This window comes from Mya arenaria, chromosome 11 (assembly GCF_026914265.1).
Source record: "Mya arenaria isolate MELC-2E11 chromosome 11, ASM2691426v1".
In the NCBI taxonomy this organism is placed as follows: Eukaryota; Metazoa; Mollusca; class Bivalvia; order Myida; family Myidae; genus Mya; species Mya arenaria.
Window position 1 is genome coordinate 32043956 of NC_069132.1, and position 25537 is coordinate 32069492.

At 34.3% G+C, this 25537-nt stretch overlaps 1 protein-coding gene across 2 annotated transcripts in view; it reads left to right on the forward strand.

The window, feature by feature from the left end:
* Positions 1–25200, forward strand: part of LOC128208121 (zinc finger FYVE domain-containing protein 26-like) — a 38817-nt gene extending 13617 nt beyond the window's left edge. Inside the window, exons 15-45 of one of the 2 annotated variants that reach the window (XM_052911478.1) lie at positions 219–442; positions 664–779; positions 1662–1848; positions 2072–2164; positions 2430–2613; positions 2934–3907; positions 4277–4386; positions 5027–5165; positions 5546–5614; positions 5905–6087; positions 6972–7221; positions 7703–7843; positions 8987–9171; positions 9685–9815; positions 10431–10560; positions 11111–11227; positions 11635–11703; positions 13109–13269; positions 13604–13780; positions 14267–14432; positions 14712–14807; positions 15285–15344; positions 15888–16034; positions 16615–16812; positions 17684–17800; positions 18326–18453; positions 18914–19079; positions 19871–19930; positions 20776–20958; positions 21312–21362; positions 21568–25200. In XM_052911478.1, coding sequence (XP_052767438.1) covers positions 219–442; positions 664–779; positions 1662–1848; positions 2072–2164; positions 2430–2613; positions 2934–3907; positions 4277–4386; positions 5027–5165; positions 5546–5614; positions 5905–6087; positions 6972–7221; positions 7703–7843; positions 8987–9171; positions 9685–9815; positions 10431–10560; positions 11111–11227; positions 11635–11703; positions 13109–13269; positions 13604–13780; positions 14267–14432; positions 14712–14807; positions 15285–15344; positions 15888–16034; positions 16615–16812; positions 17684–17800; positions 18326–18453; positions 18914–19079; positions 19871–19930; positions 20776–20958; positions 21312–21362; positions 21568–21732 — 5177 coding nt within the window. In that variant the 3' untranslated portion in view covers positions 21733–25200. The remainder of the gene's footprint in view (positions 1–218; positions 443–663; positions 780–1661; positions 1849–2071; positions 2165–2429; positions 2614–2933; positions 3908–4276; positions 4387–5026; positions 5166–5545; positions 5615–5904; positions 6088–6971; positions 7222–7702; positions 7844–8986; positions 9172–9684; positions 9816–10430; positions 10561–11110; positions 11228–11634; positions 11704–13108; positions 13270–13603; positions 13781–14266; positions 14433–14711; positions 14808–15284; positions 15345–15887; positions 16035–16614; positions 16813–17683; positions 17801–18325; positions 18454–18913; positions 19080–19870; positions 19931–20775; positions 20959–21311; positions 21363–21567) is intronic. The other variant, XM_052911479.1, reaches the window with a different exon arrangement.
* Positions 25201–25537: the final 337 nt, after the last annotated feature.

The window sequence follows — 25537 nt, forward strand, 5'->3', positions numbered from 1 at the left end:
CTATTTTTGTTTTGGAATATTTTGTGCAATTTTTATTTATTCTAAAGAGCATTTGAGCTTTAAAAGGAAATTATCATTATTGTTATACAATAAAATCTATTTTTCAAATAATGCTGTCACACTAGGCAACATATAATGTTAATACTAATGTAATTAAATTTACAAAAAGGTACAAAAAAAACTTCATTTTTGCACAGTCTGAATAAACATTATTTCAGATATATCCCATGGCTGCAATGCCCAGGGATTGTTTGACAAAACATGTGCTCAGAAGATGATGAAGTGCACAGAATTCTATGACATCATCGCACAAACTTGTCTCCTCCAATCAGCAGACTTGTTACAACTGGATCCAGCACAGAGAAAGTGTTTCTATGGCAACCTGCAGTCTCTGATGTCCATTCATTGTTTTATGCACCATTTTCAAATGATGGAGAAAATGGTAATTTTCTTACAGTCTTTATTTGTAGTTCAGATTGGGTTTGTGGATAGACTTTAAATGCATTTTGTATGAATGACATTTTTTTGCATGAGCTAAAATCCTTAAACAACTAAGAAAAAATAGTTGAGCATAGGCATCAACATGTGTAGCTCTTGTTCAATTGAACTATTAGTGTACTTATTTAGATTATTCTGTCCTATACCCACACTATATTGTTGTAGAATGGATCAACTGATAAGCCGGGAGAGCTCCAAGAATACAGTGACATGACTGCACCAGAACAGATGATTTTCCTGAGTACATTCTCCTACAGAGTTGGACAACTGGGAATAATCAGGTACAGTAAGAGGCTGGATTTGCATGAAATTTTATTTTCAAATGGAAAGAAATCAATTTTTGGAAGGGTATCATTTTTTCTAATTTTGGCTGTAAAAGAGACAAAATATTGTTAGGGCTTTGGTGTTACCATTTTCTTTATCATGGTTCATATATTTTAATGTTGGCCATATTTTGAAAATCATGCAAACTCATTTTTTTTTCTTTTATTGAAAAATGGGGCAGAAAATCAGCGCTATTCACAATCACAAAAGGTAGAATACTTTATTCACATAAATTGGGCTCAAAATTCACATACCCAGTACCTTAAGATATTTGTATAGTTCTTAACAAGTCAACTTTTACAGATCTATATTATATGTCTAAATGCAGTTTTATTCTCTTAAAATTCTTCAAAGCAAGGATTTTTGAGGGGGCTTTGCTTTGTTTCCTTGTTTGAAATATACTATGGTAAACTCACATTTTAGGCATTTAGGCAAATAGGCATTTTGTCACTATTGTCACAATCCAATGACCCTGGCCCCATTCACAAAAAGGTAAACAAAAATCTCTGCAGCCAATTGTATAAAAGTTGGTTAGATTTAACCGCTGGTTAAAGTTGTCCAGCGGTTAACTTTAACCAAGTTGGCCATTTTATCCAAACCGTTTATCCGTTTGTATAAAGGCAGAAAATGCGGCGGCTAAGTTAACCATTTCGGTTATCGTGATATCCAAATAGGTTATAGTTAACCTAACCAAAACGATCCCATAATGCATCGATAGCTGTGAGACATGGTAGATATGTTTATACTATGCAAAGCATGTGTAACAAAATCATCTTTGCATCAAATGACAAAGTAGTTTTATAATCAAAATCGTTAGTGATGTATTGTTGAAATTTCAGTTTGTTTGATCTGAAGTACCAGATTAACCGTGCAGGCCTGCCAGCCCCCTCTGAGTGGGGTCGTGCCCTGGAGCACCGGCTTCACCCACTTGACCCCTGTGATCCCTGGATGACCTTGGGCCCATCCCCAAATTCCCAGCTGCTGTTTGCAACCACTTCCTGTTGTGCATCCTCACCTCCTGTTCAGGTTCTGTAGAAAAAGGGAATACTTTTGATATGAAGAGTGGTTGATTTATTTGCATATTTAACTAATTTAATTGAAAAGAAAAAAAGTAGAAATACTGTAATGTCTATAGTCTTGTTATTTTTGTCATGCAAAATAAATAAATTAGGCAAAACAACAGTTGTTAGAGTTACTCTCACTTGATATATTTTTTGTTATGAAATGACTTCTTATACCTCATTCACAGGTGCTTGAACCGTCCACTGTGTCAGACAAGTTTTCCTTGTATTTGAAAGAGTATCTTCAGGCATGTGTCACTGTGGACAAAGGCAACAGAAAGGTGATATTACTTTTCCTTTTTTTTTACCAAAAACCAAGCATGTACATTTAGTTTCTGCTTAAAATGTCTTTGCATTTTGGGAAAGGTCCTTTTTGAATTGGTCATTTATTTGAAGGAATATACACTTGTATTTAGCAAGATATGATCTGCATTGAACTTAAACAAATAGGTAAATCATGAAGAGAGAAAGATTAAGCAATTTCTAAGTTATGAAGTGAGTATTGGCTTGTAATGGTTGCTTCTCTACTCATTATGAATATTGCAGGTCACAATACCAGAGTTGATTCTATGGTATCGGCAGGATTTCATCACCAGTATCGATCAACAGGAAATTGCAAAAGAAACTGATGGACTCATTGCGTTTATTGCGACTCAATTGAGCGGGGAAAAGGAGCAGGAATTGAACCAATTGATGAGCAGCGAGGAGACTAAATCAAAGAGAGAATCTGGTTAGGCAATATTTCTGGAAATTGCTCTTATTAAGAGAGGTTCTTAGTTCATGACTTTGTGATTTTGGAAATTCCATTTCTCATGTATTGTTCAATTATGAGTTTATGATTTTATTAATCATGGATTTTTGCAAATATGAAACCCTCACAAATACTTTCCACAAAGTTTGAATTAAGTTCATGATGCATTTCATTGTTTTTCGCTACCAATTTGCTAAATATATATGCACGTACAGCTACAGTGATGGTCATTTGAAATGAGTAATTGAAATCAAGACTGATGTAACTGTTATGATGACAAATGATCTTTAATTTTTTAGGGTTTTCCATAGAAGTAGACGTTTTCCCGGTGCAAAAAGCTTTCATGGTCGCATTTGAGTTTTCCTCGATTCTGCATGCGGAGAAAATCAAGAAAGTTGATGAGAAAATCAAGTCATTAGATAGTGAAGCCAGCGATACAGAGTTGACATACAGTCTGACACCAAACACGCTTGAATACATCAAATCTGACTGTTCGTTGGTTGCAACCTTAGTTAGCCTGATGTGTTCAGACAATATCGATGAATCTCTTGATGACGCATTTGATGATAGCTATTTTGATGTCAGTGGAAGCATGAGTTCACTAGAGTCTAGCCTTCAGCAAAACTTGAATTTGAAACGATCTCGAGCAGCATCATCAATGAGTTCACTAGATATTCGAAGCTATCGTTACGAGAAACTGTCGTATGAGTATCCTACTCTAAAGAGACATCTGCTAAATTACATAGTACCTCTGGTAGCAACTGAAGATCCCGAAATTTTGAAGGGTGACGACCCAATTCTGAAAATGTTAACAAGTGACATTATCGAGAGATACAAAACAAACATACTGAGCTTGCACGAAAGTAAAAATCTGCGGGCATTATTGACAGATTTATTCAATGAACTATTCAAGCTGAGAAAATGGACTGAAATTATTCGTATCATTGACAGTATACCAGTCAATCTGGTAAGAAAACAAACCAGTCTTACATGTCTGCATGATTTTGTCATCTGCTGTGCATTACACAAAATTTGTAATGTACCAAATGACCAGGTACCTTTGAAGGAGGAAAATTCCAAAGAAGTGATGACATTGTTGCATAGGATGAAGTCCCCGGATCGAATGGCGCATGAGGTGTTATCGGTGCATGAGAAATTGTGCATTGAACATGATCTGGATTTGTTCACCCTGTGTTTGAGCAGACGTGACATGAATAACACGATGAGCACAGCAATGCAGACGAGATATAAGCAGATTAAAGTCTACTACAGGGTATGTTTCTAATTTCTTTCAAATTCCATTATTTTAGCCTATCAAAAGGTTTAAAAGATGTATAACTTTAGCATGATATCTGTGAACATGTTTCTCCCATCTTGGCGTTCATCAGTTTTCATAAAATTTTTATACACATGTTCACAATGATAATAGTTCAGGTTTAGTAAGTCCCATGGCTTTGACTAAAATGCATGTTATGCTATGCCTTATTATAGAAACAGATGGGCATTGGCCTTGGCTTGTTAACTGCATGTTGTATTACCAAGACATACATTCAAATTGAAGCGGAACTGAATTACAGTTGATTCCTCGATGTGTTATAAAAGTTAAATGAAGTATTGGGCAATTTTGTATCCTACATTGCAGATTACAGAATGTGCTAAGACTCTACAGATGAAATTGGCGTTGAAAAGCTCTGAGATTGTTTCCGAAGAAGACAAAATTGCTGCAGAAAAACGACACAAGATTCTTGAAAAGTAAGCAGTGCTAACCATTCTGATGCATTCAGAACACTGAATATTCATTGAATGTGTTCATTTGTCCTATCACTATGGATTAAGACAGATATTCAACTAAGTAAAACAGTAAAATAAATCTGGCCTTTTTAGCTTCTGTGCTCAGTTAAATAACTGCCCTTTAATGAGTGGTTGTGTTAGTAGTTTATACTCTGGGTCCCGGCGTGAGCACATTAAAGGGTCCCAGAGTGACAGTTCTGCAAGGAACTGACAACTTCTGTACATGCCAGGGGCAGTGGTACAGTGTGAATGGTCATAGAAAGGATTTCATAACCAATCACAACAAAAGTGACCTGGTCCGCCTGGGAATCGAACCCGGGTTGTCCGATTCAGAGTTCAACGCTCTACCGATTGAGCTAACCGGGCGGACGCCCTTTAATGAATGTCAGGTTTACCAACTTAAGGACACTACTTCAGTGGACAATTCACCTCAGGAAGTGTTAGAAACAACTTCTCAAGCTTAATTTTTTCTGTATCTATGTTAGATTTATCAACAGTGGCCAGTAGTGGAGTAAGAATAGAATACACCCATACATGAAGTGTTGAAACTACTTGTCAAGGCCATGGATTTTAAATTCAAAGTTTTCTGTATTTATGTCAGGTTTACCAACTGGAAGACAGTAGTGGAATGGACAAAGAATAGCCCTCAGGAAGTATTGGGACTGCTTGTAAAGGCCGGGGATTTCAAAACTGCCAAAACTTGGAGCCAACTGGAAAATCTGCCCCCAGACATACAAATGGTCAGTGAGTTTTAGAGACATGTTTTGGTGTCCGTTATAAAAAATAAAGTTAGCCACATGTCAAAAAGTAAAGAATTTCAATGCTCTTGGTTACTTTTTCCAATTGAAATCAACATGGCATTGATATTTTAGGAGGTAATGGAAGAATTTTTGCACAAGAATTTAGCGCAAATGCTATACATAACCATTATAATACCTGGTATCAATATTTATAAGTAATAAAAAAAAACGATATTCAAAGAGTCAAGGTAACAGTAACAATGGTTAAGGTTAAGTTGAATAAAAAAAAATAATTGCTTTTGTGTATGTTACCCTTATAATAACCATTTTACCTGAATATTTTAGAATGTATTTTCATTTTTTCCCCTTTTTATTGCCAGGAGATTGAGGAGAGCCACATATTGCTGCTGCTGAACTCCACCCCACCAGACACGACCCAGGCATTCATGGTATGCCTAATGTAAAAGCCTTTGTTAAGGCCCTTCTGTTTTTAAGAAAAGGCCGGATAAGACCTTGGCTAAAATTGGAATTGCGAAGTATATAAACCAAATTAGCAGTGAAATGTCTAGTAGAAACAACAGATTTTCCTCTGCATCTTTGCCTCTTTATAAAAATGGAAACTCTGTTAAATGTGTTCCAAGATGGAGCCCATGCTCGGATTGCCTTTCGAGAATTTTGGGAAATGAGGTCCATGTCTTTATCAAATAAACCTCCTCATTCTCTGTCATATATTTTACAGATCTTAGATAAGCTGAGGGTGGACAATCTACAAGCATGTGTGTCCATGTGTAAAAAGTTTGTGGGCGTTCTTAACCAGCAACGAGATGTCGTCTTCATTGCCAGTTATATGCTAAACCAGCTAGCATCCAGTCTAAGCAAGAATGAGTTGGACAGTATTAGACTGGTTCACATCGGTTCCAGGGTAAGTTGTAAGCTGAACTCTACCTTACCAGTTATATGTAAGGTCAGCTTTCATCCAGTCTAAGCAAGAATGAGTTGGACAGTATTAGACTGGTTCACATCAGTTCCAGGGTAAGTTGTAAGCTGAACTCTACCTTACCAGTTATATGTTAGGTCAGCTAGCATCCAGTCTAAGCACAGATGAGTTAGACATATGTTGTGCCTGGGTTAGTGAGGAGTTAAATCTTTCATTGTCAGTTATGTGCAAACCAGCCTTTAATCCAGTCTTAGAATGAGTTGCATCGAATTAGACTACATCTTTGTTACTAATAAACCAAATAATCTTGCAATCAGTCTAAGTAAGAATGAATTGGACCAAACTAGACTGGTTTAAATCAATAAGAGAGAAGGTAATTGTCTTTGTAAGCATTTCGTTTTGCAGAGCTAAATGTAGACATTTCTTCATAAAGTAAAAATGACTTAAGTTCTTGCTATGCTAATGAATTTGCGACAAATTAGCGGGATATTGAGGTAGACTATTACACTCATCATACATAGGTCAATTTCTTGGTGGAAACCTGTAATGGGGTTTATTGTAAGAAACCACCTTATAAGGTGACTGCCTTACTTGGATATAATATAGGGTAAGAGACAGACACAGATACAAATAGATTACCTCTAGTTTGTCTGTTGGTAGGCCTATGTGTCTGTGTCTGCCTCTTACCTAAGAACTTCGCGATTTTAACCCAACCAAAGGCACATTCACATGGGCTTTCAAAATGGATAACATTACATCTTGTGAATTAAGCCTGATTTATATCAGCTTATGGCTGTTGTCGCACTCAAGCTTAAATACATGAAATTAGTTTAACCAAAAGTTTCAAAGGCAGTTCTCTTTTACTCCAGATGATTCTTTGCCTTCCTGAAGCGATGCACCATGATTACAGTCACCTTCTATCGACACCTCGCTACATTCTCGAACAGCTCATCATGAACATGAAACCGGAGCTCGCTAGCAAGGCTTTCAACACGGTTAAGAAGGAATTTAAGCTGATTTTCAACCCAGTGATGAAATTCAGCACTGAGCAGTTTAACACACTGGTGGCATTGTATGCTAAAAAGTCTTTGGAGTTTACTGTGATCCAATATGTTGATGGTAAGATATTTATCATAAAAACTGATCCTACTAATTGCTAAAGGTCCCATTGATTCCAAAAATGTGTGTAATTTTTAGAAGTAAATCATACTTTTTTGGTAGCCATATAATTTTGCCATCATTTTACTTCTTAACAATTGAAACAAGGCGAATATTGAAAGTGATTGTGCCTTTTAAATGATTATTTAAATAGTATGATTCTTTTTACCATTTCATTCATATAATATTTTTCTTCTTAGGAAACTAATGAATACCAAATTTGAATACTTCCTTTCATATACTATAAAATATACCATAATTATTCAGGCTATATGACTGAAAAAGACAGACAAATCAGGAAAATCAAATGAAATACAAAATAATAATTAAGATATAATACAGATTGAAAAAGTTTGTATATGCATGATTATGTTTGATAATTAATCGATAATTAACATTTGGTCCAACTCCCAGCACTCTGTATGACTGACAAATATTTCAGGAGACAAAGAGAGAAGCCCGTCAGTGCTATCAACATCGTCGATTGATGGCGATGCCCGACGGGAAAGCCCAATGCTGCGACATAGTCCCCAGCCTAAACATGACCTTCAACATCTAAAGAGACGTAGCATTGATCTTCAGGGTAATGCACTTACTTATATCAGTTAAATAATTTAAAAAGAATTGCCTCAGCTCAAGGGGATAGAGGGTTGCTTTAAAGGTAAAATACTATATTGATATACCGGTAACTTTTGTTGCCTTAATTTTTGCCTTGGCAATGTTTTCAAAATTTACCAAAGAATTAAATTCACAAAGTTTTCACTGCCTTTGAAATTATAGATTTAGCTGTACTGATCAGGCAATGCTGGATCAGAAATTAAATATATTAAAATTAATTCAAAATGCACTATGATTTGTGGTTGAGTTTGTTTCCTAGGAAGAAATCAGTAATATTTTGAATTTTGAAAAACCAGGAGCGGATGAAATCTTTAAATGTTTGTGTTCATGTTCATTAAGCTAGACTTTAATGAAAGATAAACTACAGTGGAAACTTGATGGCTCGATATTCTAGGGACTGGCTAAAATACTTTGAGCCTCGAGAATATCGAGCCAAGCTGGATTGCTAACAGAATGTTATTTTTTTATTATTCGTTACAAAAAGTCTTCTTTACCTTGTTTGATATTGGTTTCACTATCTCCGCAAGAGAAGACATAGTTACACATCGTACAGTTTGTAACATTACTTATTCGATACTTATAATATCATTTGATTTTTTATTAAAATACATTTATGCGAAAACAACAAACAAGCAATTTCAAACAGTGGGTAACAAAAACATAGCTTATAAGTTATATCAAGATGCATTGAAATTATACATGGATAACAATAAGAGACAGAACTTAAAGTGATGGCATGTTTATTCAAACTGTTAAAACATTTAAATTTGAAAATAATTATAATCAAATCAAGCAATTTTGATCGATTAGCGCCTTGTGCTAAATGAAGCCAAGCAAACAAATGAAGGTGTGAGATTCTTTCCTGAACCCGTGAAAATGACATCGACCCAAGCAAACAAAACAAAGTGTGAAATTCTTATTTGGGACCGAGAAAATTACTTCGAGCGTGGAGAAATATCGACCCTCAAGATATTGAGCCATCCGATCAAATTTTATATGAACAAAGAGTAAAATAAAATTGGTCCTTTTAATCTGGTTAGAGCCAATGAGGATATCGAGCCATGAGATATCGAGCCAACGAGTCTCGACTGTACTTCAATCATTACAGGATCGACACGACTTGCAGCCAGTGTTCCCCATGGGGCCCTTGTTGGCAGCCCCTCCTCTCGACTCCAGACGCTGGTTGGCAAGGAAGCGTTCACCATGCCAACAGAGCCTCCTCCGAGAGACAAGTGGGTGCCGGACTCCTCTGCCTCTGTGTGCATGTGTTGTGGAGACGAGAGGTTCAGTATGGTAGGTACATACGGGGAAAACAGTAGTAATACTCAGGCCCTCCTTGCAGTCCCATGAAGCACTAATAATATATTATATATGATTACATGTTTGCATGCTCTTATATTTTACTCAGTTTATATCAGTTTTAGATCTTAAAATTACAGTCGAAACTCGCCATGTCGAACTCTGTTATCTTGAAGTTCTGGTCATGTCAAACATTTTTGGACTTTTTTCTTTTAATTTAACATGTTCTGTATTTTGGTTGTATCAAATGTTCAGTATCTTGTAGTATTTCTCGATGTCCCAACGATTTCAACATAGTGAATTTTGAGTGTAACTATTAAGCAGGAGTTTCTGTATATTTCTCAATTACATTATCACTGAAAAAGGAGGACATTGACCAATAATTTGCTATTCTAATTTAATGAAGCAACCATGACAAGCCCAGTTCCAAAGTACGTTATTGAGACAATTTCAAAGACACATTCATTCCTAAATTTGTAGGAACTAATTAGTTTAATATTTTTCTAGTTCACTCGTCGACACCACTGTCGTCGCTGTGGCAGAGTGGTTTGTGCGGGGTGCTCGGAGCAAGTTACCCCAATTAAGGGAATCAACGCGAGGACCTGTGATGACTGCTTTAAGGAAATTGTCAAGACTAGGTAATAGTATGATATAACCTTCCTGGTCAGTTTTTATAAGTTTTTTGTATTGTTGGTTTGTCAGTTTTTCAAAGAAAGTAAAGTTGAGATTATGTTATTGTTATACCTTTTTCATCTCTATAGGCATTGTGTATTTATTATTATCTAGAGTCAGCTAATGCCATGGTACTCTTGCTACCTTTTGTCTAGAAATTTAGACAATTGTGGTATACAAATAACATGAGGACTGATAGTGGCTTCAATATCAGCTTCAATGAGTCATTATTAGCTTGTCTGCTTTTGGAAGAAAACATTTGAGGTATTGTCATAGCCTTGGTTTCTTTTTTTGGCATCATCATCTCATAAACAGTTCAAAATAATCATATGTAACTTGGTACACATATTACAGAAGACAATTTGCACATGTGTAGCAAGGCCCATCACTCTGATTTTAATAACTATTGAGTTATGGCCTTTTTTGACAAAAAAAAGAAAAGATTAGAATTGACATTAACTCTACAGTGATCTTGTTATCACAGTTGACTCCTTTGTTAAGGTTTTCAAATTTCAAGTTTATTAAATCAAGAGGAACAATTACTTAAAGAGATGGGAGTAACAAAGCAAACTGTATTGCAGTGAAGTGATAGTGGATCGCCGTGTGTTGGCGGGTGAGTTCTATCCCCGTGTAAGACGAACCTCCGAGGACAGCCAGATGTCTCCTGCAGGACACAGTGTGGGACGATCTGTTGCCTCAACTGCTATAAAGGTAGTTGATTGTATGTGGGACCACATGTTGATAAATTGTAATGTCTGTAATGAAGCAAAACGGTTTAAAACCTGCCTAACATTTTATGCCCACCAAAGTGGTCATATTAAAATTGCATCGTCCATCCATCCATTTTTCCGTGTCCATACTGTAACTATGTCATGCAGGGAGAGATTTTAAAATTACTAAGCACATAATTTTTATGTTCAGAACATAAAGGCGATATGTCACATGCAAATCCAAGCTCCTTACTATTTACTTAACACTCCCTGTCAACCATCATGAGGTCTGTCGTATGCTTAAAGTCTCTTTAAGCTCTACCTATATGTAGGCATATCAGTAATTGCATAATCCATGGAACTGGATTGCACTTTGGGGGCAGTTAAAAATGAAAACAAACTACCATGACCATGTCATTATTAACTGTACATGTGCACTTAACAAACCTTATTTTCATAATCTTGGTCACTGTCATTATGAAATACTGGTGTGTTTAGATTCCAAACAAAAAAAATGAGAGAAATGCCTGTACAGTACTCATTTTCTTTAGGAGCAAGCTGGAAGCACCAATCTTGCTGACATTGTGAACCATTCACATTCAGCTTGGAAACTTCAGACAGACACTGAATTCAATGCCAATCTACGGGAGGACTTCTACTTTGAACAGGTTTGGTTCCGCTTATTATATTATTATGTATATTTTCATGTTTTTATGGTTTTGTTGGTTCTGTTGGTGTTTTATAAGAATGTGACAGGCTTTATTAAATTGTATTTTTGTTTTCATAATTATTCAGAGATACTTATTCTTAAGCAAAATAGTTGATATTTTATACACATGTAAATATTGTATTTCTTCTGTTAAGTACATTGCAGATTATAATATCAATTATTTCAAAAAAGTAAACTTTGTGTGTATTTAGAGACTTAAAATGAATATAATTGAGACTTGATTTGAATTTACATGCTTGTATGAATTTTGAGACTTGATATTAGTTGTAATACTTTATATGGAATTTAGAGATCTGGTATGAATATTAGACTTGAAATAAATTTAGAGGCTTGATATGAATTTAGAAACCTTTATTGAGCCTGACAAAATGGATCAACCCATCAGGAAGATATGTGGTATCCACTGAGGAGATGGTTGGTGGTTCTTATTGAAATGTTATGAAGATATAGAGCCTAAAAAAATAAGTATACAACAAATAATTAAATGATAATTGCTATGCATTGAGTTCATTTTGCAAATGTAAATTTATATTTCACAATCATCAAAATACCTCTTTTTGTATTAATATTTACTGACTCTTTAATGGTAAGGCATTTATTCAGTTTTATAATGCCTTCCCACAGGATCACTGAAAAAGTAATCCCTAATAGTTTGTTGCATACTCATAAAAGAGGCTCTTCGTTTCAACATTATATGCTCATGAATGATTGTTATATTTATTTATCTTTCACATCATGTACTTTATTTTCATAAAATTCATACTTTTGACAAGTTTATACATAGGTTAGTGTTCGTTAACGACCATTTTTCAATTACAAAGTGATCAGCCTCAGCACCCCTGGGCAGCCACTTTAATTTGATAATTGCATGTTACAAAACTTTTACCAGGCTGATATTCAAAATTATGTTATTAAATCAGTTGATTTACCTGATAAAAATCATTCACTCCTGATTGCTGATTTACCATAATAAATGTGCCTTCAATTTGACAATACTACTATGTACTTCAACTTGTATTTCTTGTACTTGTACTACTTGTATGGGTAGACTACTTTTTGTGCACTAGGTACAAGGTATGATAACATCATATGATAAGCACACTTACAGTAGTTTATGTGGGTATCAGAGAGCGTACAAGTTTAAAGCGAAATTTTGCAAGCAACTTTTACAATCAACTTCAACTTTGACATGTTTTGTGTAGTTACACATACAACTACATTTACTCCTCGTGTTTTGTAACCACATAGTATTCATTGCATTAAAACTTGTCCATTGAATTCTTACCTAAACTGTCAATCATCTTGATTATTTTCTTAACCACAAAATGTGGATGTTTGAGACATTTATATATACATCCATTTTCTTTGCATTTTATATTTGTTTATTTTAAGTTCTTATTTTCATTTTCAATACAGTCAAATTTCTTCATTTCTGCTGTTGTTACAAAAACCAAAATTAAAATATTTTTTTTATAGATATATCACTTTCCTTAACTCTCAGTACTCTGTCTCTCAAGACACATGATCATAAATATCTGAGTTTTAATCTTTAAAGTATCTGCTCATTCCCAGAAAGAGGCAAGTTAGCACATTTCAACCTAAGAAATAGACCTTAAATGTTAAATATAAGCTCTATTTACTATTAAGTTTTTGATAAAATTTTGTTATAATTCTAGAATAAATGACAGCATTTAAGCCAGTGCAAGGGGAGTTCACTGTTGGCTATTTCAATTGAAGCAATAATCTTTTTCATTCTTTGGTAATGTTTGTTCCTTCAGATAGTTAATTAAGACATAATTCTATCTAAAATACCTTCCAGGCCCCAAGCACCTCTCTGTGTATCTCGATACTCAATCTCCATGGTAACGGGCGGGAATGTGGGCGACTGATTCTTGGGCTTTGTGATGACCTGTCCAAGTTTCTCAAACCCATAGCGCCTGGTGTGCCCAACCCTGAGGTGGACTATAGCCTAATCATGAGGTGAGATTTTTCCCTCCTGTATATAAGCCTGTTATGACTGGCTGTATACTGCGGCAATTGAATGTTAAAATCAGATGGAATTTAGGGGTTCTTTGTTTGTAGCCAATGTTGATTCTCTTAATTCCAATAGGTTGAAATTGATCAATCTGGGAATGTTTCCTGTGTTGATAGGACTTATTGCTAGATCAAGATCAATGCCTTAACTGAAAAACCGTTAAAAATATCAAATATTAAAACTAAAGAATATAAACAGATGTATAAATATTTATGAGGTATAAATGTTGACCTAATTTGCTGTACCGGTAAATCTAATTCATAATGGCATAACTTGCAGTATGATGAAGTACTTGCTGTTTCACGCGAAAATTAAGTTCACATCACACGGGGACAATGGCGGCATGGGTCGCTGTGACCTCTACACAGGCATGGTTGACCTGCTCGGGCTCCTTGTGGTAGACAACTTCCGAGACCTGCCTTCCCTTGAGGAACTCACCAAGGTTGATTCAGTTAGGTAAGGGATTGTGTTTAGCTGTATAAGAGAGTATATAATCACTCTATAGTAAACTTGTAGAGTTTAACATCACTCTACTGGGTTACCAGTAGGTCATCTTAATGGCCAAGCAAATTTTTCCAATCATGAAGTTGATCTAAATTGATTTTTTGGTCAAGATGTTCAACTCTATGTAGCGATGACAAAATAATGTGTAATGTGATGCTTTCGTATTCTGCCCAATGCTACTACCACTCCTCAGGCCAATGAATATTTCATCCGCAAATATATAAACTTAGATAAAAAGATATTCACCCTTTATTGTTCTTCATTGTCTGTACTTTCATTGAGAGCATGACATCTTTATTGCTCCGTTTAAAAATGGTTAATTGTTGTCAATAGTCAACAACCCGCAGCGGTCATGTAAAAGGCAAAACTTATTACAACTTTACATACTTAACATTTTACATTATTATGATAACAATATGGGTTTTTTCTAATTTTTAGGAGACTAAGAGACAAGCTGATTGCAGATGAGCGGTTACCGTTAGCGATGGAGGTTTCCATGAAGTGTGGCCTTGACCCCTCTGGTGTGTGGGTCGCATGGGGAATGATGTCTCTGCAGAGTGGAGATTTCACAGCTGCGAGGGAAAAGTTCAGCAAGTGTCTGAAGGTACCTGTGTCAGCTTTTTATACTTTATGGTAGTTCAACTTGGTTCTAAGTCAACTGACAGAATATGCCAGGTTTCGGCTCTATGGGGGTTTAATTATAAAATTTTTGGAGTGTACCCGACAAAAAAAATAATATTGAATTGTTTTGACTTGACTCTTTATACCTAAATAAAGAATGTGAGTGTCCCTTGAACACGTCAATGTCATTGACTGGAGAGTATGCCGGGTACCAAGATTCTATGAAGGTTAGAATATACTAATTTTGTGTTTCTATTTTCAGCCTATTAAGGATAAGAATGCATGTGTCCCTCTGACCAAGGTGCTGACCGACATCATTGACTGTTTGGAGAGTATGCCTGGAACTGGCTCTATGGAGGTATGCGTTAAGAGGATATTATGCTCGTTGTCATTTAATATCAAAATGATTACACAAGTTTTCTAAAATCGATAAGAACATACCGTTCCTTGGCAATTATTAATCTGTTAACCAGATGCCATATGAATGAGATATATAAAATGTGATGTTAAATAATCTCTCATTTAAAGTGGTGTAAAGTGTTATAAGTGTAGAATATTTAACAATTTTTTTTATATCAGAACTGGAAAAACAAAAAAACGTTCAAACCCAGGACCTGGGAATATTAAATTTAGTGCCTAATTTTCAAGAAGGCTGCCAGTCTGCAAGATTGACAGATTTAAAATGGGTTCTTTTGAAGACTATTTGGATCATCTATGATAACACATTTTAGTATTTTGCACACATTCTTAAGTTATCTTGATTCAGTTTAACTGCATGATGTTTTCTTGCTAACATTATTAAGTTCTGCAATGCGAGTGTTCATATACATTTCAGATCCAAGTACTGCTGGCAAACCCGGGATCTATAAAGAGCCTCATCAGTTCACCTACCAGTGTATGACACATTTCTCCCTACTTTGTACATTATATAACTATCAAACAAAAATGAATTGCTAAAACTACCTCTGCTGAAATGCATATAACATTATTTTTTAAGAATATTTAAAAAAGAGCATACTGTTCAATAATGATGTTACGATGTGGATAAGTATCCTTACCTCAGTCCGAAGCTCGCTCTTTTTGACTTTTTTTTACCAGCAGGCAACTGTATGAAACTGGTAACATTTTGGGTTTCAAATTGGTAAAAGTGAGCCAAAATGTTTATTGATTGGTCAATATCTATCCGATAATTATTACTAACCAGTCATAACATTTACAAACTAGCCTAAAGAAAACAATTTATCCAAGTATTCTACAATTTTTTATATAATCTGATAGCTTTCTAAAGCTATCTAAAATTAATTGATAAAAAAATATTGTTAAAAGTTTGCAGCAAATTTATAGGAATTATACAAATAATTAAAGTCTAGTCATATTTATTTTTATTGTTGATGTTTTTCACATCATACCTATAAATTACCATATCTTGTCTCTGCAGATGTTTTTTGAGGAGGCCAGTATGGATTCCAAGCAGTTCCAGGAGTGTGTGTTCTATCTGAAGACGTACGGAAACTTTCTCGGACTTGTAGACTTTCATCGTCGCCATGGCTACTACATGAAAGCTGTCCAGTACATTCTTGACCATGTATGAGTTTTTTGAGTTTGACGATACATATGTAGTCTAAAATCCTATTTTCATGACCAAATATAAGCAACAATGTTATCAATATGATAACTATTCACAAATAAATGAAATAAAGCATTAAAATAACCGAGTGATTCAATTTAAGGCCCGAATTTCTCGAAAAATCATATTGAAGCGTAATATACATTATTATCTTATTTTATTTAGTCAAATAACTTTCCCCGGCACTTTAATTTGGTTTCACAAAATGAAAAGTAGTTAAATTTAATTTTCTTTAAAAATCTCAAAGCTCTTTAAGGACAATTTTACACAATTTCAACCAAAACAAAAGTAGTGTGCTCAGATCCTATTTCAAAATAGGTGAAAAATAAAGATTTTTCGAGAACTTGGGACCAAACCTATGAAAACAGGTTTGTTAAGATCCTATATAGGTTTGTAGTTCAGCAGACCAGAAATACATAAAAATATCTTACCGGTAATCGAAAAATTTGCAATTTGCAGTAAGAATGTTTCAGTTAATTCCACAAATGCCAGAAATATACATGTATGTCTTTGATTAAAATATCCTTTGGAATTTCAGAAATGCAGTGTGGAGGTGTTTATCCAGGGTTTACTGAAGCCATCACTGGAGTCAGGGGAGCTAGGACGTCTCACCGATCAGATGCTGCTGGTTGATCCATCCCTCGAGAAATGGAACCCGTACATGACAGCCTCGTGTCGATACTTTGTGCGCAACAAGCTCCATCATGTACTGTATGGGTTTCAGATATTTATGAAGGTAAGTAAACAGTCATGGTATTGTCGAAGTCATTAAGCTCATCTAATTTGGAAAGAAAGTCAAGGTATTGTCATATCATTGGTGCCGTTGTTGGCGGCGACCCCAGTTGCCTGCAATATTTAAACCTTGGTCTTTACTTAAAACCATTCAAGGTGCTTTAATGAAACTTGGTACATATGTTGGTAGTTAAAATATGCACGTCATAATATAGCATGGCCCATAACCTTAACCTTAACTATTGTCAAGTTATTCCCCCTTTTGATTGAAAACAACAGACCAACATAGCTGCCTTTTTATTATTATTATTGTTGTTTTTGTGTAAAATATTTAAATATACACGTTATACCAATGACAGTAGGCATATGTGTAGCAACACCAATAACTTTTGCTGTATAAACGTGTAGTTATGGCCCTTGATTGACTTATAAAATCAGATGAGCATGGTCATTTGGTTGTGATGCTCTTATTAGTTAAATAGATGTGTATTGTTATGGTACATTGTCGTTATTCAAATTGGATAACATCTTCTGTCACAAGAGCATTCTTATTTTCATTTTTGACGATTTAGGTTGGATTTTACTGTATATAATTAAAACATGTATATTTAAAAGTTCAAAAGTTATATTAATATAATGTCACAATTACTCTCAGTTCATGAAATGAAACAAATCAATAATATAACAGCTGTGTACAATAAACTTGACACTTGTTTGGTATTTAATGACATTCGAGTGTTACTGACGACTACCATTTTACAATGTTGAAACTGGTATAACAGTCATGCCATAACTATTGCTGGGTTGGTGCAAGTTAAATTCAACATTTTGGTTATTAATTATTTTAGTAAAAATTACCAATAATGTATTTTCAGGATTTCCTACGAGCGGGGATGACATGTTTCACATTCTTCTATCAGGAGGGAGCCCAGAGTTATCTGGACCTAGCCCACCGAATAAACTACCTTTTCACCGCACAGCAACACATGCAGGTGGGGGACTTTGGCTTTTCTGTTAATTGGAGAAAAAATATTCTCAAACCCATGTTGTTGTCAGCAGCATTTAGAAAAACATTGAATTTACAGGAAACTTGTTTTAGATTTTTATGTGAAAACAAGTGAAGGGGTTGCAGCAGAAGCAATGTTGCTGTGGTCATCCGGCATTGGTATTGTGCAGAAAATAACTTTGCAATAACTTGGTAATTGTTAAAGATATTAACATGAGAGATGGTACCCATGTTCAAAATGACAATGCTCATATGTGTGTCAAAGTCTTGTCACCATGAGTAAATTACTGGTTGAGTTATTCCTCTTGGTTGATGGAGGAAGACTTGCTAGTGTTGGCATCAACTTGTGACGCTCCCGTTTACAGCTACAGAGCAAAAAAATATAGGAGGTCTAAGCACTCTGTTAAAAATATTTTAGAGATATTTACCTTTTGCAGCTGAGCAAAGAGGGATGTATTAACCAAACTTTAGGCTGTTTGTTTCTACCATTTTATTTGTATATTTACTGCAGGCCTACATGGACCCAGCACACTGGGGTAATGTACAGCACCCACTGTCTACCAAGCAGGGGACCGGCAAGGATAAAAAGGCTGAAAGTGCCTCTGTGAGACTTGTTAAGGGCCATGAGGATGTGTCTAAGTAAGTATAGGAAAATACTACATACCGGGTACTTTTACTGGAGTAGCTCCATGTAGGCACTGTGGGCCTGCATCTAAACATAATTTCACAGAAAATCTGCTGTGTTTAATCTAAGATATGCTGGAAACCCTCCAACAATCATCGAAGACTCAACATTTATAAGGAGGAACACACCACGCACTCCAGACCCCTGGGCAGACCAGCCCTGCCCATCTTATAAGTCTAGCTACACCTGTGACTTAAGTTACTGCCTTAATGGCTTCAATTTAAACTGGAATCTATATTTTCTTGCTATTTTTTAATATTTTGTGAGTTCAAACAATGTCAGTTTTCTTTATATTGAGGTTAGAAAAGGGCAATTTTTCACTTAGTTGAAAAATGTCACTGAGATGCTTAATGAATACAGCCCTTTGTAAAAATCCTTATGTACAAGAAAACACAATTTTGTCACAATTTTCAGATACATCAAGACCATCGCCCTGCAGATAGAAATAACCAAATACTTCCAAGAGTGTTTTACCAGTGCAAGAGGAGACACTTTGTCTGGTATTGCATCATCTATAGGTGCTTCAAAAATTCCCACCCTGTTTGGCAGTCCACAAATGAGAAATGACCTTGCCATTATGGTACGGGGCTTTTGTATGATGTATACAAGCATCTTTATTTTATAACTAACAAATTATCATAATTAATGAGCTTGATGCGTGGGTTATTAAATTAATTTCTTTTATGACTTTCAGTGAAATAGCATGTTATTTTCTCTGCTGTTATTTTTCACTGCAGTGAAATTTTCACTGCTTTTATAGTATTTGGTTTCCATTTTGTAAAACAAAATTTACCTACCGGTACATGTAGCGTTCACTGTGCCTGTTCAAAATTACATCACCAAAATGATGTCACAATGTTTTTATACATCCTTGATCTTCTGATTAACACCATCTTAATTAACATTTTTCGTTTTGCTTAGCATTGTAAAATTTTAGTGTAAGATCAAATTTATTTCACTTGTGATTACAGAAAATCATATTTTCGGTTGTTGCTGCGCCACTCTTGAAAATATTGCTTTCTATGATCATTTCTTGAAAATCAATCTTATTTACACATATTTGTTAACAAAAACCCTTTTAAAAACTGTTGATGAACTGTGACAGAATGTGTATTATATAAGGTGAAATGATTATTGTAAAAAGATCTTTTTTAAGTAAAAGAAACAAACTTTTATAAAAAGAAAAATGAAAAGCCGAAGATGGTCTAGTTGTATGTATGCCTGATTTTCACCAAGATATTCCAGAGTGCATAACAGTCATAACTCCCACTGGCTGTCTTAACAATGGGGCTAAACTAATTTGGTGGTTATATTCTAACACTGACTAGAAGATAGTATGATTTTTATGGTGTCTGTTTTATTACTATGTAGATTCTGTTGTGTGGCGAATCTATGGAGACTTCATTCCCACTGGCACATCGAATAATAAAGGTAATTGGAAAGTTTTGTTTTACTAGTATATCATGTTTTTTTGCTGGAACTTTGTTAAGATTCATTATAAATTATTATTATTATTGCTAATTGCCATACTTTAAATTATATATTCTTTTTGATGTATCACTTATATCACTAATGTTACCCCATGGACCTCAATCCAATTATACATAATGGCCAATACATGTAGTGCCCATGACCTAAACACATCTTACTTAATGACGACTACACGCAGAACACAATACCTCAACAAACATTAACGCATGGCCACTGCTTGTAGAACACATGAATGACCTCAACCCACCTTACATAATAACAGCTACATGTAGTTAATATGATCACAGTACACCTTACATGATAAAAACTATGAGTAGTAAATATGATCACAGTACACCTTACATAATATAAACTATGTGTAGTACATATGTTCACAGTACACCTTACATAATATAAACTGTGTGTAGTACATATGATCACAGTACACCTTACATAATAAAAACTATGTGTAGTACATATGTTCACAGTACACCTTACATAATATAAACTATGTGCAGTACATATGATCACAGCACATCTTACATAATATAAACTATGTGTATTACATATGATCACAGCACATCTTACATAATGACAACTACATGTTGTAAACATGACCACAACATTACATGTAGTAGTACACATATTGCCATTACATTTAACTACATGTAGTTCATTACCATTAATGCTTAGTATGCTACAAATGGCCAAAACAAACAAATGTATGCAAAACAACAAACCCACACATTTCTCATCAATGCAATGATTTGCTCGTATGGAGTGATTATAACACTCTTACTCTTCAGGAATACAAACTTGGAGCTGTCGGAATATTTACCCACATTGCCAGAGAGATGGCAAAGGCTGGTAACTATGACAGCATGCGTGGGTTGCTAGGGTGCATAATGAAGACGGAATATTGCACCGATGACGTCATAGATGAGATCTTAGGGGCTTGTCTGCTTGTGGTGGCTGATCTGCCTAGCGAGGTGTGTAATGTGTTCAGTTGGATTATGACCAGCCTTGATTATCACCTACTTTGTTTAACGAAAGAAAACATTGAATCCAAGTTTGTCCTTGGTTATCATGTGACTAATAAATATCCCTATTGGTTTAACAGCTATTTATACCATATTTGTTTGCATCATGATAATTGGATAGTTTTGGGGAAAATAACACTGTTTCTGATCATCCGTCTGACTCTTTTATCAAACAATACATCTCTTTTTTTCCTCTGATGTATAACATGTACCAACAGAGAAGATGATGTTTGCAAATTTCACTGTGTTTTGAATTTTATTGATACATGTATTTAAATCTATATTTTTTTTCATCTTTTTAGGCTAAAGAGGCAGAAAATATCATAAAGATGTTGCGGAAAGAAGAAAATAAGGTGACAACATTTTTTTTATTATTTTGATTGAAGTGAAAACTAAAATTAAATCCTGCCTGCTCACTCTGTCTCTGCCTATTTTGGTAATTTGACCTTTAATAATTATTTTCTTTAAAAACTGATGTATCAGTCTTTACAATACATAATTTAATATTGTTCATTATAACTTACCCTACTTAACTTATTATGTTAATTTTTATGCTAGATCAATGCCTACATCCTGTGTGGTAAGCTGCGTTCAGCTTATCTCATGGCCGTAAAGGAAGGACGGACAGACGACGTGAAGAGAATTCTTCGTGCAGCAAAGAGTATGGGGCAAACTGCCGTGGTTACCATTTGTAACAAATGGCTGGAACAGAACAAAACCTGATAACACCAGAATAGAACAGACTACAGAATATGATGTTCTTGTGAAAAAATGTTATGCCCTCTGAATAGAATAATGCATGATACCTCTTAACATATTAGAGAACATTTGAACAGAACAGAACATTATGTAATATCTATATGTAATGTATGATACGTAGAAAATATAATGATAGTGATCTATGTGGCTGTATCACTTCTACTTACATACTGCACAAGACCGAAGGTCGAGGGGGATCTTTAAATCAAGCAATGAGAAGTGATGCAATCCCATATATCAACAGATTTATATAATATTTATTTTGTTTCTTACCTTTTAAGTATATTTGAAAAAAAGGAGTTTTCTATACCAAAGCATTTAAATTGGACAAAAGAAACGTCCTATATCCTTCACGTACTTATGTTGAAGTAGATATGCGCAGGTGCTGTAGGCTATGTAATATGGAATCAGAAAACACAGTGTGTGATACAGAGTTTTTTTTCATGAGTCCATATTATAAATCCATGTTTATGTTTAAATCTACAATATTTAGACAGAAATATAACAGGTATGGAATAAAACATGTGAATAATCAGAGTGAAACTTTATACCTCTAAACAGAACATTTAACCTTTGAGTAGAACATGCTTTTTCTGAAAAAACAACATGATACAGAAATGAACATTTTGTTACCTCTAAATAGACTTAAACATTCTACATTGAGCTAAAACATTATACATTGAGCTAAAACATTATACATTGAGCTAAAACATTATACATTGAGCTAAAAAAAACATAATACCTCTGAAGAGAACATGATTTTTAAATAGAACAGAACACATGTTCCTCAGAACACAATAAAGAGTGTTGACACTGAACTGAACATAATACCTGTAAACAGAAAAGAACCTCAGTAAAAAGTATCTCAGGTAAAACAAAACATGCATTTAAACAGAACAGAACATAACAAATCTCCACAAGATATGATATTAAATGAGCTTAGCCTATTACAATGTTTTATCAGTAAAACATGACACCGCAGTAGGATATAGAACATGACACCTTTGTCATAATTTACACATGTTTTTATACCAAAAGTTTTTTCATACAAATATGGTATTAATTTTTCAGAATGATTATAGAATATGTAACAAATCTTTACATCAGAGCAGTTATATGGGATGTTTTTTATTTGTTTAAGATGAGATGTCAAAGATAAGATTAGATTTATCTGAAGTTTGCATGGCAGAATACAATAAACATAAGCTCAGAGAGCTTTATTAACCGACTATTTATTAACATGCTGTTTAATAAAACAGGTGTATAAGAGCTAGAAAGAGAAAGTTTGCGAACATGTATCTCAGTAGTACATGTTGATGTATATTAGATGAGGATATTTCTGTCTGTAAACTATTGAATGTAATCTTTGATAGTTAAAACTAGTTTATTACCTCGTGGGATTTTCAAAGCCAGAAAGTTGACATATTTTGAAAGCCTTGGTGTAATAGTCAGCATCATCATGCAAATTTTAACCTTGGCAATTACTCAACAAATATTCACTTTAAACATATGAACCTTTTTTATAGTACACACGTTGCCAGAGATATCCTGGCTTTTGGCAAGGGCTCACAACTCCCGCTTAAATTTTTGTGGAGTTTTGCCCCCTTTTGACTGAAAATAGCAGACAAATGTCAGCATTCATTTGCAGAGCTCTTGTCTTTTTGTAATTGACCAATTATTGTTGGTATACTGGCAGTGTTATGATATAATTATTATTTTTAATCCATAAGAGCATTGTTGATGTATCCAAGACTTATTTAATAAGTATAATATGCACAGTATGTTTTAGTTTGAAATTTTTATATTGTTGTTGATTAGTGCACATAAAGAAAAAAAAATTGTAATGCTCAAGAAATCTCTGTTTAAAGTATAAAGCTATTCTTTTTTCCAGACATTAACTACTTTCAGGATAAGATAAAAAGCTATTTCTTATTGATTAAAATATTTGTGATTGTTATGAAATTATACATGATTTATAAGGAAAGTTTAGTTCATACGAGTATGATAAATATTCATGACTTCATTCAACGCATTGGTCTGTGTTCATACATAAACACTTTTTTGTACACCAGAGTGATTATGCTATGCTTACCACAGATTTACCGATTTATCATTATCAAACATCTGGTGAATGAGTATGACATGAACAGCAATTCCAAGAAATAGGTCTTCCAGTATGTACGGCATATTCAGGGAAACATGACTTCATAGTTTTCTTGAACTAAAAATTAGAATAATGATGCCCATGACATGACAATTTGTTATAAGGTCCCTGGTACTTTCACAGTTCATTTTCGAAACTTTTTTATGAAGAACAAATTTTAAATGATACTATTAGACTTATTTCTATGCAGTTTACATGTAAATACAGAATTATTTATTACAGTAATATATCATGTCTAACATTTGTAGCTATGACAGTATTTGGTGAAAGGAGTTTTGCCTAGTTTCGGGTGATATTTTAACTGCCTAGTGTTATTTAGTAAACTAGTTTATATACATGTTCATATAAATGTACAGTATCTGTATAGTTTTGTTTAAATACATGTGTGTGCAAAAGTGCTATTAGAACATATCAGTTTTTGAGCCGCTCAACTTCCTTGTATTTTTTTCGTCTAGAAATAAGTATTAGTTTTTGCACACAATACTCGAGTTACTGAAATGAAACAAGAGTTGTAAAATTTCAACTAGTGTGTAGTGCCTGTATTAACTGCTTTGTACTATATTGTTAAGGATGGCGTTCAATAAGTAGCTTGCAATAAGTAGCGTGCATATAAGTGAATATCACTGTTATTTATCTGCATGCCCTTATTGCACGATAAGAGCCGTGCCTACTGGTTACTGGTCTGATATGAGAATTTATAAATGAATGAAAAACAGAAAAGGCTTCCCAATATGATACAAGCATGATAAAATACACTGTTTATATATGGTTCAAACTTGCCTGCATGTTAAAGCCATATATTTCAGTTTTAAACTAGTTGTAATAGAAAAGTTATCATTAAAAACCACCAAATGTTTTATCCTGATGAATGTTATGGTTAATCTTGATTAATAATTTTGGTGTTTAAAATAATTCTATACACTTTAATCATGTAGTATGTATTTTGAAGTTTAGTGTATAAGGACATTTTTTTCTAAAAAAAAATTGTAAATAAATTTTATATATTACATGAAGTGTATTAGCATTATCTTATACGAGGTATTATGTTATTAAAATGTATAGAGTAATTGTGATTTGCGAATTTAAAACTGAAGTGCATTGAAATGAGTTACAGAGTATATACTCAATTTCAGTTGAGTTTTTTTAGACTTTAGGTACATACAGTTCTATGCATGAATATTCCCCTAAATTAATGTATGTACTGATATAAAATGCTATAATATCTCCTTAGTTTTAAAAATCTGTATTTAATAAAAATAGTTAACCCACCTCCATCGTCTTCGTTCATATTTCAAAATCAATTGTAAATGGATGTGGTATTCAGTCAGTAGTTATGTTGCATTAATATGAAGCAGAAACGCATTAAATGTTACAAGAACTGGACGATACTGCTGATTATGCTGATATTATTCACTCCGTTGGAATGATCCTCGTATCTACCACAGTGCTGGGAGTAAGATTAGGAGTAGGATTATTATTATTTGTTATTTGGCCCCAGCATAGTCTGAAATTGAATAAACACATCATGAAGAATCGAAATTTGGTGGCAGGGCGACTAAATTTCCACAGACAAGGTTTTGCAGGCTTGTCGATTTGTCTAGTGCA